We start from the raw sequence: 13,682 nt of genomic DNA on the forward strand, positions 1-13,682 counted from the left end.
GAGCGCGCGGAGCTGGGAGGAGAGGAGCTGGGGGCGCAGGGAGGAAAGCCAAGGGAGAGTGGGGGACCGTGGGGAGGAAGGGGCGCGGGGCGGGGCCGCGGGCGCGGGGGGCGGAGCCGCCGGACGCGGGGTGCAGCCAGGGCCGGCGGCCCGCGGGGAACCAGGCGGCCGGCCCACGCGCTCCAGCAGCCCCGCGGCAGCTGCAGGGCGCACGGCGCTGCGACCGCCGGAGCTGGGGGCGCGGGGCCGGAGTCGGGGGTGCGCGCCCGCGGCTCGGCCCATGTTGGCATCGGCGGAGCCGGGATGAGGGCGCCCGCGCTGCTGCCGCCCACGCTGCTGACCTGCTGCGGCTGGCTGCTCGCCCCCGTGAGTGCGTCCTGCGACCCCTGCTCTGCCTGCGCCTCGGCACGCGTCCTCCCTCCGGGGAGAGGAGCGCGGCTCGCGCCGGCTGCGCGTCCCTCCCGCGTGCAGGCGCGGGGCACGGGGCGGGCCCGGGGACCCTCGCCGGCCGGGGTCCGGTCCGGGGTCGGGAACGGGGTCGGGGACGAGGTCGTCTGGGGAGCTCCGGGACCCTTCCCCGCGGGTCAGAGCTAGGACTCGGGCAGGGAGGCGCATGTGTCGGTCCCGTCCGCCGCCCGGGATTTGCTAGAAGCAGGATTCCGTTTCCTCCAAGACGCTGGTCAGAGGGGAGCTGGTCTCGGCCGCTTCTTCCAGGCGGGACAGGGCTGCGGCCACCTGCGCGGGCTTCAGGTGCCCGCGGGAGTCCGGAGTTGGCCGTGTCACTGAGTACCCCTGCCGCCGCTTCCTGGTGCTCGTGCCCGGTCTGCGTGCGCTCGGGGAGACTCCGGTTCTGTGGGCACCGGAGCAAATGACACCGGGGCCGTGGTTTGTCGGGGGCCGCACGGCTGCGTTCTCTAAGAGTTCTGCCGTGTATTCGAAGGGAATCGTCAACCCGGTTTCTTGCTTCCCTCCCCCAGCGAAGCCGGGCTTGCTCGTTTGTACGGATTGCGGCCGAGGTCGTGAAGCCGCGGGCAGGGCTGTGTGGGGAGGTTGTCTCCGTATCTAGGGGCTGAGAACCTACAAAGCTCCCTTGTCTGGTATGAAGGTTACCAGGTCTGTCCTCCCTCAGAGGAAGGGGGGTTTAAGAAGACCCTCGTTAGTAGTTTTAATGCTTTGAAAGAGCTAGTTTCTTAGAAGGACCAGGAATTATTCTAGCGAATACAGCTCTGATTTCTAGATGTCCCAAAGTCAGCCATTGCTCTGCATGCTACAAGAATGTCAGGAACCATAGTGTCTTTTTATACCTTGACGAACATTTTTTAAGTCAACATAATTTTCCTAATTCTGAAATTTGAAGGCCATTGACAAGCGCGTTCTGTTTGAAACCAGGAGTTTCTACAGTTGGTGGTTGGCTAGTAATGAGCTGAGGGGGAGGAACTTTGTGTCTTTTTAAAAATGAAGGTAAATGTGGCAAAAGTACCAGCCTTTACTTCTTTTAATTCTGTTTAGAAACTTTATTTCTGGTGAGAGCCCTAATTGAACATTTTGATAATATACCCAGAGTATGATTGTCTTACAGTAAAAGTAAAATTTTGTTCAGACACGGGAGGGGGTGTGCAGCTCCAGCCTGCAGTACGAGTACTTGGGGTGGGGAGAAATAAAAAAAGAGAACATTGGATTTTCATAAAAACAGAGATCAGAGACTTTTTCTTCTAAGACTGAAAGGTGCAGTTCTGTCTTTTGCACACATAATAGGCAATATTAATCACTGTCTGTGGGGCAGCTTTAGTTCCTAGGACAGATCCCCCACCTCTAGCTTAGTGGCGGCCATAGTGATAATACCCCTCCCTCTCCTCCTTTCCCAACTTACCCCTCTAATCTTTGTAAAATCTTCTTCGTACCAAATTCTAAAGTTTCAGATGTGACCTGCAGGCTCTACAAATAAAGTTATCCTATTAGAGCTCTGTTCAGTGAGTGCAGAGGCTGTCCTTAGATGAGGCGTGCTGGCGTCTGGGAATAGCATGTGGTCATTAATAGTCTTATGAGTGGACATGTATGTACTTTAATTAAATCAAGGGCTATGAAATGGAAGAGTCAAATATTGAAAGATCATTGGATTAAAAAACTCGATTGCTGCCAAATTAGTACTAACAACATACAATGTATTATGTTAGTAAGTTGTTTTCCTGCTCAAAAAAAAATATTCTATTAGGTTTATATTTGTGTTGAAGGTCCTTTACAAAGTAATTTTTTAAAATAACCATGCTAAAAATATGAATGTGATTGCTTTTAAGTGAGTGTTATTTGGGAAGCAGTTTAGAGCCATGAGCTGTTTTGTTTTGTTTTGTTTTGTAAAAGTGTTGTTTGACTTTCCTCTTACGGTGAAATTTTTAGTTACTTCTGTTTTTTTTTAACCTTGACCAGGTGAACGGTGTTCACCCAGAATGTCGCTTTCATCTGGAAATACAGGAGGAAGAGACAAAATGTGCAGAGCTTTTAAGGACTCAAACAGAAAAATACAAAGGTAAGGTAGCAGCTTGGTGAGTACAACGGTCTCAGCTGGATACGCTGGCAGGCAAATAGTCCATGCTTCACTCTAAAAATTGATGTTTTAACGTCACCTGCATCTTCAAAAAAAAAAAAAAGTCTGTTTCCATTGTTTTTTAATGAACTGCTGGTAAAACTCATATGAATATTGGGGGCCGGGGAATCCTTCCCATAATAACCCTTTTAAAAGAAATCCTTAATCCTTAACAGTAACAGTATTCATGGTTCGACATAATAGCAACAGTTACTAAAATGATTTCATGGGCATTCTTATGCTTTGCAAAAGCAACTCTGTTATCATGGAATGAGTGCTTATCTGATTTCTTGTATTTAAAAATTTTAGTCACATCACAGATGCTTTTAGTCCAGTTAAGAATGGTGGAAATGGTGACACCCGGGTGGCTCAGTCAGTTACGCATCTGAGACCTTCGGCTCAGGTCATGATCTCAGGGTCCTGGGATCGAGTTCCGCGTCGGGCTCCTTGCTCAGCGGGAGCGTGCTTCTCCCTCTGCCTGCTGCTCCCCTGCTTGTGCTCTCTCTCTCTCTCTCTCTCTCTCCCCCTTTCTCTGATAAATACATACATACATACATACATACATAAATCTTTTAAAAAAAGAATGGTAGAAACATCAGAAATCAAACAGGGAAATGAGACATTTGTTTTTCCTGAAGACAGACCTATTGTGAATACAGTGAATTTGCTCATTTTATTTTCTCCAGTTCAAAGAGCACATGCTGGGACCAATCACTCCAGCTAGGCACATTCACAAGTCTATAAATTCAGAAGGCTCTATGATAACACCCAAATTATAACAGTAGCAAAAACCTTTTGTCTTTTATCTCCACTCATTTTCAAGACAAAAGTTAAAATCAAAGTAAGACTACGTGTTAAAACAGTTCAGTGTCCTGCAGAGGGCCTTGAGACCAGAAGTTACCCACATAGCCTTTTTTCTAGACCAGCGCTGCCCAGAAGAAATAGTATGTGAACCACATAGATAATTTTTAATATTCTAGTTGCCCCATTAAAAAAGTGAAAAAAAAGTGAGATTAATTTTAATATACTTTATCCAAAAACATCCAAATCATTATCATTTCAACTTGTAATCAATATAAAATATTGATTAGAAATTTTGAATTTTTTTATACTAAGTCTTAGAAACCCAGCGTTTGATTTGCCCTTCCAGTGGACCCACCACGTTTCAGGTTCTCACAGCAGCCGGTGGCTCCCACGCTAGACAGGCCAGCTTCAGACCGCTACCAAAATAGGCATTCTGTGCCCTTTCCAGTCCCCTGTGGAGCCTCCACTTCCTCAGCTGAAAATGAGGTCTCTGACTCCAGGATTCCTCCAGCCTTAAAGATCTGTGATTTTTGTAATGCATACACTGTCCCGAGCCGCCTCTTCCCAACGGTCTGATAGAGCTCTGACCAGAGAAAGGCCAGTGAAGAAGCTCGGCTCCACAGCTAAGGTGGACCGAGCGTCGCTCCTGTGCGCAGCCACGTGCTGACCATTAATAAGCCGGGTGTGAGGGAAGACGGGACGCAGGCTGCCAGCCAGGGCCTCAAGACAAAACAACCGTCATGGCCACCAAGGTCTGTTCTCTTCAGTGAAAATGAAGAGATTTAGGAAAAATAAATGCAGAGAGGAGCCAGACTTCAGAATCAGCTGGTGAGTGGCCAGTGAACCCAGGTCCCAGCAGCACCGTCCACGAGACCTCCTGCACGGAGACGGGTGGGCCAGCATGCTGTCTGCTACATCCTCAGTAGGTGACCCTTGGCCACCTGAAGACTCCTGGGGATTGGGAATTGTACCCCTCATGCCATTACTGCGTGGTCAAGTCATTGACGTGTTCTGAGGCTGCCCACAAATGGCCTTCACTCACTGGCATTAATTGTTCTCCTGGAGCAGCAGTGAGCAGAGCCACTTCTTTATACGGGTTCACCTTGCAGTGTTCACGGGGCATTCGGGGGCTCCGTGGGGCCTAACACTTCCAAGTCCTGCTGCCTTCTTCAAGACCTACTTCCCAGGCCCTCTGCCGCAAGCCGTGGACACACACAGACACTCCCAAATTGGGGGAGGGAGGAAGATTGCCGTTGACATTGCGGGCACGTGGTCATAATGAAACAGCAGACCAAGCTGTACTCAGTTTTATGACTGTTGGATTCCTCACGAACGGCGCACCTGTCCCTAGCCTGCGCCTGGGCGACTGCTCCCCTTCCCCTTGCCCCTCTCACAACTGATGTTTTAAGGAAAAGTTCCTGGGATACTTAGTGCTTCCTTCTTGTCGCTCTTTATTCCTATGTCCATTAAGAACGCGTTGTTAACAGATAGAACACTGGCACTATTTCAGTGGCAGCCGGGCACACTTAACAGTGAAAAAATAGCATGTGGCTCATGACTTGCCCTCAGAGGAAACCCCTCACAGTTGGCCTGGGGTTGGCTGGATAGTGGACAGAGCAGGGTGGAGGCGCATCTGTAAGCTAGTGCCTGTGACTCACCTGACAGGTGCTGTGTGATGAGAAATGGGACTAGTTCAGGGAAGTTAAGTTTTCTGCCATTATGAGATAGGATGTTATGATCACCACAATCAGGGGCTTTTATACATATACCTAAAAGATTCTTTATTACTGGTTATCTCACATAGATGGAGTGTGGCATTAGTTCATTCAAAACAATGTCCCTTTAGTTTTACTCTGTTCCAAAGGCACAGGTCTCACCCCTAGTCCCTGGCCAACCCCTCATGAGGATAAGGTGTTGGCCTGAGGGAGAGCTGATGGCCTTGTGGCTGGGCAGGGGCGACACACAGGGCAGTGGGGGTGCTGGGGACTGTGAGTGCCAGCTGCTACCTACAACCCTTGGTTGTTACTGTGCGGAAATGCACATGCCAAATTGCCCAGCTTCCTATTTTCAGAGAATATCAGAAATGCAAACTTTACCTAAAATATTCCAATTTCTTAAAAGTTTACACCTAGTTCTTTAAAAAAAAAGTTTTGTGGGAGACAGGCAGACCTCCCGCGGGACAGGCAGACATTGCCTGTGAGCTGCCGGATTGTTCTCTCCGTGATGGCTGCACCGCTCAGGCCTGTCCCCATCATCGGACTGCACCTCATAGTACAAGGATGGGTCAGGACATCTTGAATATTCAGTAGGGTCTCCTTCACAGGTACCTCCTGCCTCAGTTCAGAGTTTCTCAGGGGTGATCTGTACAAGACCCACATCAGACGGCTGGACGGCAGTATCTAAGAGCAGAGTCTGAAAATCACTGGTTCCCCTTGACGTCAGCTTGAGCGGAAAGAACATGGTAGTTTTGGATGAAGGGTGTAAAAGATCTTCCTTTTTTTGGAGTGGTAGATAAAGATGTCACTTGGTTTTCCTGCAATGACAAGTATCAGTCCTGGACATTTTCTTATATTGAAGGCTCTTTGTATTAATATTAGCTCGATAGCAAAAATATCTGCATGTGACTCATTTCACCTTTGACTTTGCAGGAAGAGCTGCTAACAGGCCAGCTGCCCTTCAGAAGGAACGTGGCCATGTGACTGTCTTAGCCTGGCCACCCATCAGCTTTCTGTAACGAGGGACAACTTGTGTTCTAAATTCCCTTTTTTTTTCTTTTTACTCTTTGAAATATGCATGGTTCAAATGCCAGAGATATAAATAGTAGTAAGTTAGCAGAATAAAGATACTGCAGATGAGGAAAACCAGAAGCAGAAGTGAAGGCACTCTGACCGGATGAGAGGAGAGTGCACATTTGCTTCATGCAATTAAGTGAGAGGGTCTGTGGTGTCTACTTTTAAATTCTGTAGGATTAAGAAGTTGGGGTGAAAACAGAAACAAGGAAAAACTAGTTTTCAATTTAGTGAGGTAATGCATGTAAACCTGATGAGGAGTTCTTTTTATTATGTGCTGAATCTAGAACAAATGCCAATGCATATATCCAGACAAAAGACAATTTCAATTCTAAACCCTTTTAAAGAATTCACTGTGTAAGAAAGAAAAGCTTAGGAGGTATTTATAGCTTTGTCATTAATATTGATTCATCGATAAGAGTAACTTAATCCTACTAATAGAGGTATGAGGCGCTCTGAGGCCACCGATGCCTAAAAATATAGCTAAAATCCGGCACCGTTCCCTAGTGGTGGCCTGTGCTGACCTGCATGGGGGGGGGGGTGAGTCAGTCACTCAGGCTTTGCCCAGTTTTCCTGCCTGTGCACAGAGTGGAGGGAACTTTTACGTGACTTCGTATTACTTACGCCTAGATCTGGGGGGTCTGTGGCCCGTGGGCAGGGCAGAGGTGGGACCTGTATTTTCTTGATAGCTCCACACTCTGAGCTGTCCCATTAAGGTGCACAGCTGAAGCGGGTACCGTGGCGAGTGTTAGCTTAGGACCAGGGCCATGGGAGGTGCTAGACTGAAAAACTTCCTTTTCTTTGACTTCGATCTGTTGTCAAGAGCTGTGAAGGGTTTGGATTCCCCCCACTTGCAAGCTGACAAGTTAGCTCGCACGGTTTCATAGGTGCCTGCCAAAAACTCGGGACCGTGGGTCAGAGGCAGACTTGATTGCTCCTGGCACACAGACAGCCTGGGGGCCATGTTCACATAGCTCCCTCTTCCCACGTCGCAGGGGAGCCATGCAGAACGGCCACGTGATTCAGTGCCCACGGCAGTCTGTGTGACGGCTGAGGAGCCCCCAGTGTCACAAGGAGGCTGCTGGCACTCCTGCCCAGCCTTTGCTCCAGAGAAAGATGCTATCTCATTTACTCTCAGCCCAGAGGAAAGCACTGTCACTGTCCAACAGCCTCTTCCACAGACGTCCTCAAAGAGTCTGGAGCAAAGCTGTCAGCGCCTCTTCCCAAGACCCGCCCAGGAGAGCTGCCTCCAGCTCCAGGACGGCGGCTTCTCGGTGGGGCTGGATTCCTCCTGATTCTCCACAGCATGACTGTGGTGACCACAGCTCCCTGTCCCGTGTCGTGTTCGTCAGGGGGAGACGGCATTTTGTTCCCATCACAGCCCCGGGTCTTACACAGCACTTGGTATTTAGCAAGATACTGAGTAAGCTTTTGCTGAACGCATTAATGAAAATTTTCACATTAAAGATTAAATGGTACATATGCACACGGGAAAGAGCCGTTCAAACACGTCTCTGATGACGGATACTTCCCCCCGCAGACCTCCAGTCCCCTCCCTGGAGACCGTCTCTCACGTCCCCCCGTGATGCACGCCCAGGGTACACACACACCCTCCTCCCTTCTCTTTCTACAAATGGAAGCTAAGTACCATATGCCCTACGCTCCGGTCTGCACTTTGTCTTCCTTTTTTGTTTTTAACTTCAGCAGTGCATTTGGAGACGATTCTTTATTGGTTTAAATATTCTGTTAAGAGCCGTGTGGTATTCTGCATATTTCCTTAGTCTGCCCCAGGCTCCTGGGCTTTGAGGTAGCCTACAAGCCACGCTCTAGGGACTACATTTGCTCACCAGCATTCGAGGGTGGGCTTCAAGCCACGGATCATGAAGTCATATCACCAAATAGCACCATTTTCACAACTTTCTTATTTCTGTGATGGCTGTGTCACATAAAACAGAAGATTACATCCCATTTTACATCCTTCTCATCACAGAGGGAACTAGATAGTTTCATGAAGGGGTTCCCTCAAGTGGGAAGACGGCTCCTCTTCTGCAAACGCTTCTTGGATGCCCAGCCAGTCGGGGTGGCTGATCCCGCCGCCGCGGCACGTGCAGAGCCCCACGGCCGCACACTCATCCGCTCGGAGACCATCCTTCTCCCTGCAGAGCGTGAGCTCTTGGAGAGCCAGCACTGTGTTGATAGCTTTCTATTCCTGGTCCTCGGCAGACACGCACGTCGAGGCGTAAACAGAGTACCCACCGTCTTCTGCTCACGTGGGTCTGAAGGGAGCCGCTCTGGAAGTCGGCGGCACAGCCAAGGAGTGGGCAGCTCCCTTCTGGCGTCAGGGTGATGCCAGAGGCCTGCTTCTTCCCTTTCACTTTCTTCTGATGTAAGTAGGCCCTTGTTCTAGTCCAAACATCTCCGTGGGCCGATAAGTTGAATAGCTTGATCTGCTTTTTCCCTTAGGACTGGGTCTTTTTTTTTTTTTAAACTAGATTTCTCCTAATTCTAAACTCCTTAAAATCAGCTAGTAGCCTTGGATATTTAAATAACCAATAATTATTTATCGAGTTTTCTGAAAGTAATGACTTAAAATTTACTTTTTACAGAAAATGAATCTACTGAAAATATATTGTACCCTGCATTAAATTTTTGTGTTTAGGTGCCTACCAGGAATCATAAACAAGAAATCCGTTTCTAGCAGATAGGGCAGATCAGATAGGGTTGGTCTTGTTTGGAAGGAGAAAGCTGTAAGCTGACACTCTGTTAAATCACAGGAACTTTGAAGTGGACTCACGTTGCCCTGATTTGGACCAAGTTAGCTTCTCTGTCCTTTCTTCTAAGACCGGCCAGGCCTCTGGTGCCTGTGACCCCAAGACTCAGCTCCGTGGCTGGCTGACCATCTCCACTGCTCCTGCCCCTTTGTTTTGTGTGCTCCCCCTTAGCTCAGATCTCCTCTCCCCCCGGATTCTCACCGCAGTGGGGGCGTGGTCGGTGGGAATCGGGTCTCTTCTCTGGATGAGCCCTGGTGCACAGGTTCTCGTTCCACCCATGTTTTGTGATCTCCTGTGCTGTGTTTGCAGGCCGGAGCTCCTCCAGCCTGCCGTCTCTGGGGCCCCCTCCCCTGGCATGGGAGCGCTCTGTGGAGGCTCCGAGCCCCGCGCCTGTGCTGTGTGCACACCACACGGCAGACACAGCCACGCTCTCTTCCCGGGCTCCCCGGCCAACGTGGGTGTGGGGCTGGTGCTCCCGGGTGGAGGGAGGTACCGCTGCCACGTGACCCCCTCACCTTCCTGCTGGCCTTCGGCCTTGCCTGTTTTCGGTTGCTTGGGCAGGTTGCAGCCCTTCCTGGCAAGGACTTGGAGATATGCGCTGTACCACTGTCTGGAGTTCTCTGGGTCAAGCACCAGTTCCAGGGACTGCCTCGAAATGCTCCGTAGCCAGAGCCTCTGGTTTTGAGTGTTCGCCTGTAGCACAGGGTGAGTGAAATGAGGCTGTGCTGTTGTCATTTGCTGATGCATCAGCTGTTTCTCTCATTAACTTTTGTAGCATGTTTTTGTTAAGTGTATGCCAGGAAGAAAGGCGTGAAGAGAAGTTGGTCGGGGCATGATCAACCCCTGGGAACCCCAAATCACATCCTCAGTGGCAATGCTGTGGGTGAGCAGGGATAACAGGGCTTGGAGTCGAGAGACAGTAGGATTTCTGAGGGGAACCAGGGAATGTGAACATACAACAACATCCGTTTACTTGGAGCCAGAACCAGTGATAGGAAGATGCCTGAGAACTTAGGTTATCTTTCCTCCGAGATAAGGCAGAAACAGGATGGACGGGAAAATGACCAAGAAACATGGGTGCTTTTTGGCCGTACGCTGATCGGGGATCAGAACCGTGGTGCTTTACTATAAACTTCTCTGCACAGCCGTTCTGCTCAGTGACCTGGGCTTGGTTTCCTTTTGGCCTCATGTGTCCTGTGCTCAGCCCCGGGATGGATTCACTCCCACCTGGCCAAGCCCTGCGGTCTCCCCTCCAGCTCCTCTCACAATACCTTGGTATTGCTTTTGTCATGACAGAGAGCACAGGCCCTCACACACGTTAGGCGTGGGGTCCCGTCTCGGGTTCCTCAGCTTCTTGGCACACGGGCCTCTGCTGGAGGGACTCTTCCTGACGGGCACAGACGGCACACCCCACACAGCGCCGAGGGCAGAGGGAAGGCACCCAGTGTGTCGTGCCCCTGAACGGTGGTGAGGGTCCTGTCTCAGGACAAGGGAGGGAGATGTGCACACGGCTCTTGTTAGGGGAGCCCGCCGTCTTCATCTGGAAAGTAGTCATCAGCCACCCCGTCAAGACGCATCGAAGTACAGAAATTCGAGAGAGCGTTCCAAGCATCTCATCCCAGTTGGTGGCAGACAGAGCCCAGGTCCCCGGACTTGTACGCAAATACTCTTTGTACGAAGGCGTATTTGGTACCTTAGAGGAGAGATGCTTTAGAAAAGGACTTCCTTCCTCTTTAATGTCTGCTTCAAAGGGAAGGGAAGACCCTTTGACAGTCCACCGTCTCTTAGCTGAGACGGTGCCTAATCTCTCTTGCACGTTCGTTTTTAATTGTCAGCACGCTCAGCCTAAACTACCTCTTTGGGTTAGGGTTTTCATTCGTTTACTGTCCCCTTTGTGAGGCCAGCATTCCCTTTCCCCAGGCCTACGGCGACGGTGTTGAAGTGTCAGGACAGGACCGTGACGGGTACTTTGTACTTCTGGCCCCTGGTGGGGTCGAGTCAGTTCTCTGCTTTTCTGTGTGTGAACACGGACCCGTCACAGGCAGCCGTGGTTTATCTGCAGGTGGAGACCACTCAGTCGGGGACGATAAATCGGTGGCCCAGATCATTCTCAGACGTCTGCACCCCCCTGGTGTCAGACTGACTGTGACTGCAGTCAGCAGTGGTCCGGGAGCCCGAGAGCTACTGACAAAGGCACCTTCCTCCCATCCCAGGGCAGTATTAATACAGCTTTTCAAATCTGTGACTTCTTTGCAGCTCTGTCCTTCCTGCAGCAGGACCTATTTGAGAAGGCCTAGAGGCCTATTTGAGAAGACAGCAGGGGTGAGGCCAGGCACTTCCCCCAGCACTTCCACTTGATCCTGCGAGACCCTGGGCTCAGTGCTCCGGGGCACTAGAAGATCCAGACAAGACAGCCTCCTGGCTCCCGAACACACTGCAGGGACACAGAGCCTTAGAGCAGGGAGAGGGGGGGCGGAGGGACTGTTTTTGTCACAAGGCCCTGCAGGCGGGAGGAGGTGAGCCCAAGGGCAGACCTGAAGGAAGAGGAGGGCAGGGAGGGCAGAAGGAGGTTGGAGAGGGCTCTGTGCTTGGGACCCAGGAAGCTGCACTCCTGGGTGGACGGGGGCTGGGGAGGTCACTAGAACCAGGGCCCAGGGCATTGACGGGTGGACCCTCTTGGGGCCCTGGGTGACTGTGCCACCCCCGTCCTCTTGTCCTGCAGACCTTGGTCGCAGCCGTGCCTCCCACCACTCCCAGGAGGGCCTCCCACAGGGGCGGGTCTCAGAGGGAGCCGGAGATGCCCTTGGCCCAGAAGTGCAGGGCCGGGTGTTTCTGCGCTTGGGTGGTTCTCACGCACGGGGTCACACTCTGCAGCACTTCTGCTGGGCTGTATGACCATGATTTGTCACACTCATCATAACACTGGTAGATCTATGTCCTGGAATGATGCTGGGAAGTCACCCAAGTCCTGATCATAAATCAATGGAAGATTATCCTGGGAAAACATGGCAGGATTCCCTCAGCTTTGAGTCCCAGCACATTAGCCTCTGCCGCTCGGCCCCACCCGGGCATTCACATGGCCCCAAGTTGTCACAGACATTGGGTGGAAGGCTTTTGAAAACTTTGAACATTTAAGGAAACAGGGTTTTTGGGGCGCCTGGATGGCTCGGTCGGTGAAGCGTCCAACTCTTGGTTTTGGCTCAGGTCATGGTCTCAGGGTCGTAAGATCAAGCCCCACGTTGGGCTCTGCACTCAATGGGGAGTCTGCTCAGGATTCTCTCTCTCTCTCTCCCTCTGCCCTCCCCCACCATGTATTCCCCCTAAAAAAATACGGAAATAAAATCTTTAGAAAAAGAAGAAGAAACAGAGGAGGTCACATGGAAGGTCACAGCAGCAAACATGTCAGTGGGGAAAGGCAGAAGCATGTTGCACACAATTCAGTGCATTCATCAGTTTTCCTAAACGGACACCGTTTTAGGGCCTACACAGGCTTCCCAAGGCCGGCCGCGTGCACGGCTGTCTGGGGAGGGGTGTGGATGCCACTCCTGCCTCTGAGGGATTGGCAGTGGACCCTTGGGCAGCAGGGCTGGCCAGGAACCCCACACTCAGGCATCAGATATGCTCAGACCCACTTGGAAGATGTTTTGATGTTTGGGATTTATTGGGTTTGACATGTTTTTTTAAATACATAGGTTCAGACTGGATCTCTTTTTTGAGAAGAGATTAATTCTGGATTTTGAGTCTTGGTTTCATGTGAGTTCAGGTCCCAGAATATGACTCTCACCGGTGGAATCCGCCTGTCCTGCCGTCCCAAATGAAACTTTCTTGCTTCCAGATGCAAAATTTCAAAGCGATCCATTTTCAAAGTGCCATCCAGGGGCGATGTCCCAGCAAATGGTATTTGCAGACCCTAGTTGTGGCTCACCTCCCGGCTACTGACCGGGGATTACTGCATGCAGCACCCTAATTGGGCAGAATATTGGGGCTCCCTGGCATTGCCTGTAAAGTAGTCCTTGCAGCACCCTAAACATCTCTGGAGTCCCAGGTCCGCTGCGGGACCTGGGTTTCCCGCTGCCCGGGTGTCTCACAGGCGCCCTGAGGAAGCAGCATGGTCCCGGGGCCTCGGTCCGGGCCTACTTAGTTGTTTCTCTCGGGGACCCGTGTACGAGTCGGGGGAACGCGGAAGAGCCAGCCGCCAGTTGGTGTCTCTGTTGGCGTAGTTCATCTTCCTCCGTGCTCGCTGGCAGGAGGAGCTCCCGGCACAGGTAACCCGTGACAGTGCAGCCTCGGGCATAGTAGGTGCTCAGTAAACACTGGTTGAAGAAGTGAGTACTCATCACTGTGGGCGCTAAGAGGGCCTGGGTCCTCTCAGCCACAGGCTGCTCTACGTCAGGGGAAGCGCAGTTTATGATGGGACAGTGCTTTGTTTGGTTTCTGCCCCGCGGACAACTCGGTTGTCACGACGCCCCAGGCGTGTTCTATGAGCTTGTCTTGCAGAGCCTTCCAGCAACACCTTCCAGCATGCGCTTGTCTTTCACCCGCACGAACGTGTCCGAGAAGAGCACGTTGTTAGTTCTGATGTGTCACTGTTGCGTATCTCCCCCAAAAAGGCTCCTTTCTGCTCTGCTTCTGCCAACAGCCATTAGTTTCATCGTTCCTGATTGCAGCATTTTTAACGCCGTATTTGGCACCATCCCCAGCTCAGTGAATGCATGGATGTAGCTGGCCTTATCTCAC

At 51.2% G+C, this 13,682-nt stretch overlaps 1 protein-coding gene across 1 annotated transcript in view; it reads left to right on the forward strand.

Annotated features, from left to right (window-relative positions):
* Positions 1-152: 152 nt before the first annotated feature.
* The window catches only part of VIPR2 (vasoactive intestinal peptide receptor 2), a 66,598-nt gene continuing 53,068 nt past the window's right edge, over positions 153-13,682 (forward strand). The window contains exons 1-2 of the mRNA XM_045792196.2: positions 153-366; positions 2,425-2,524. Coding sequence (XP_045648152.2) covers positions 304-366; positions 2,425-2,524 — 163 coding nt within the window. The 5' untranslated portion in view covers positions 153-303. The remainder of the gene's footprint in view (positions 367-2,424; positions 2,525-13,682) is intronic.

The sequence above is a fragment of the Ursus americanus genome, chromosome 3, assembly GCF_024610735.1.
Source record: "Ursus americanus isolate L20-20 chromosome 3, mUrsAme1.1.p, whole genome shotgun sequence".
NCBI classification, from domain to species: domain Eukaryota; kingdom Metazoa; phylum Chordata; class Mammalia; order Carnivora; family Ursidae; genus Ursus; species Ursus americanus.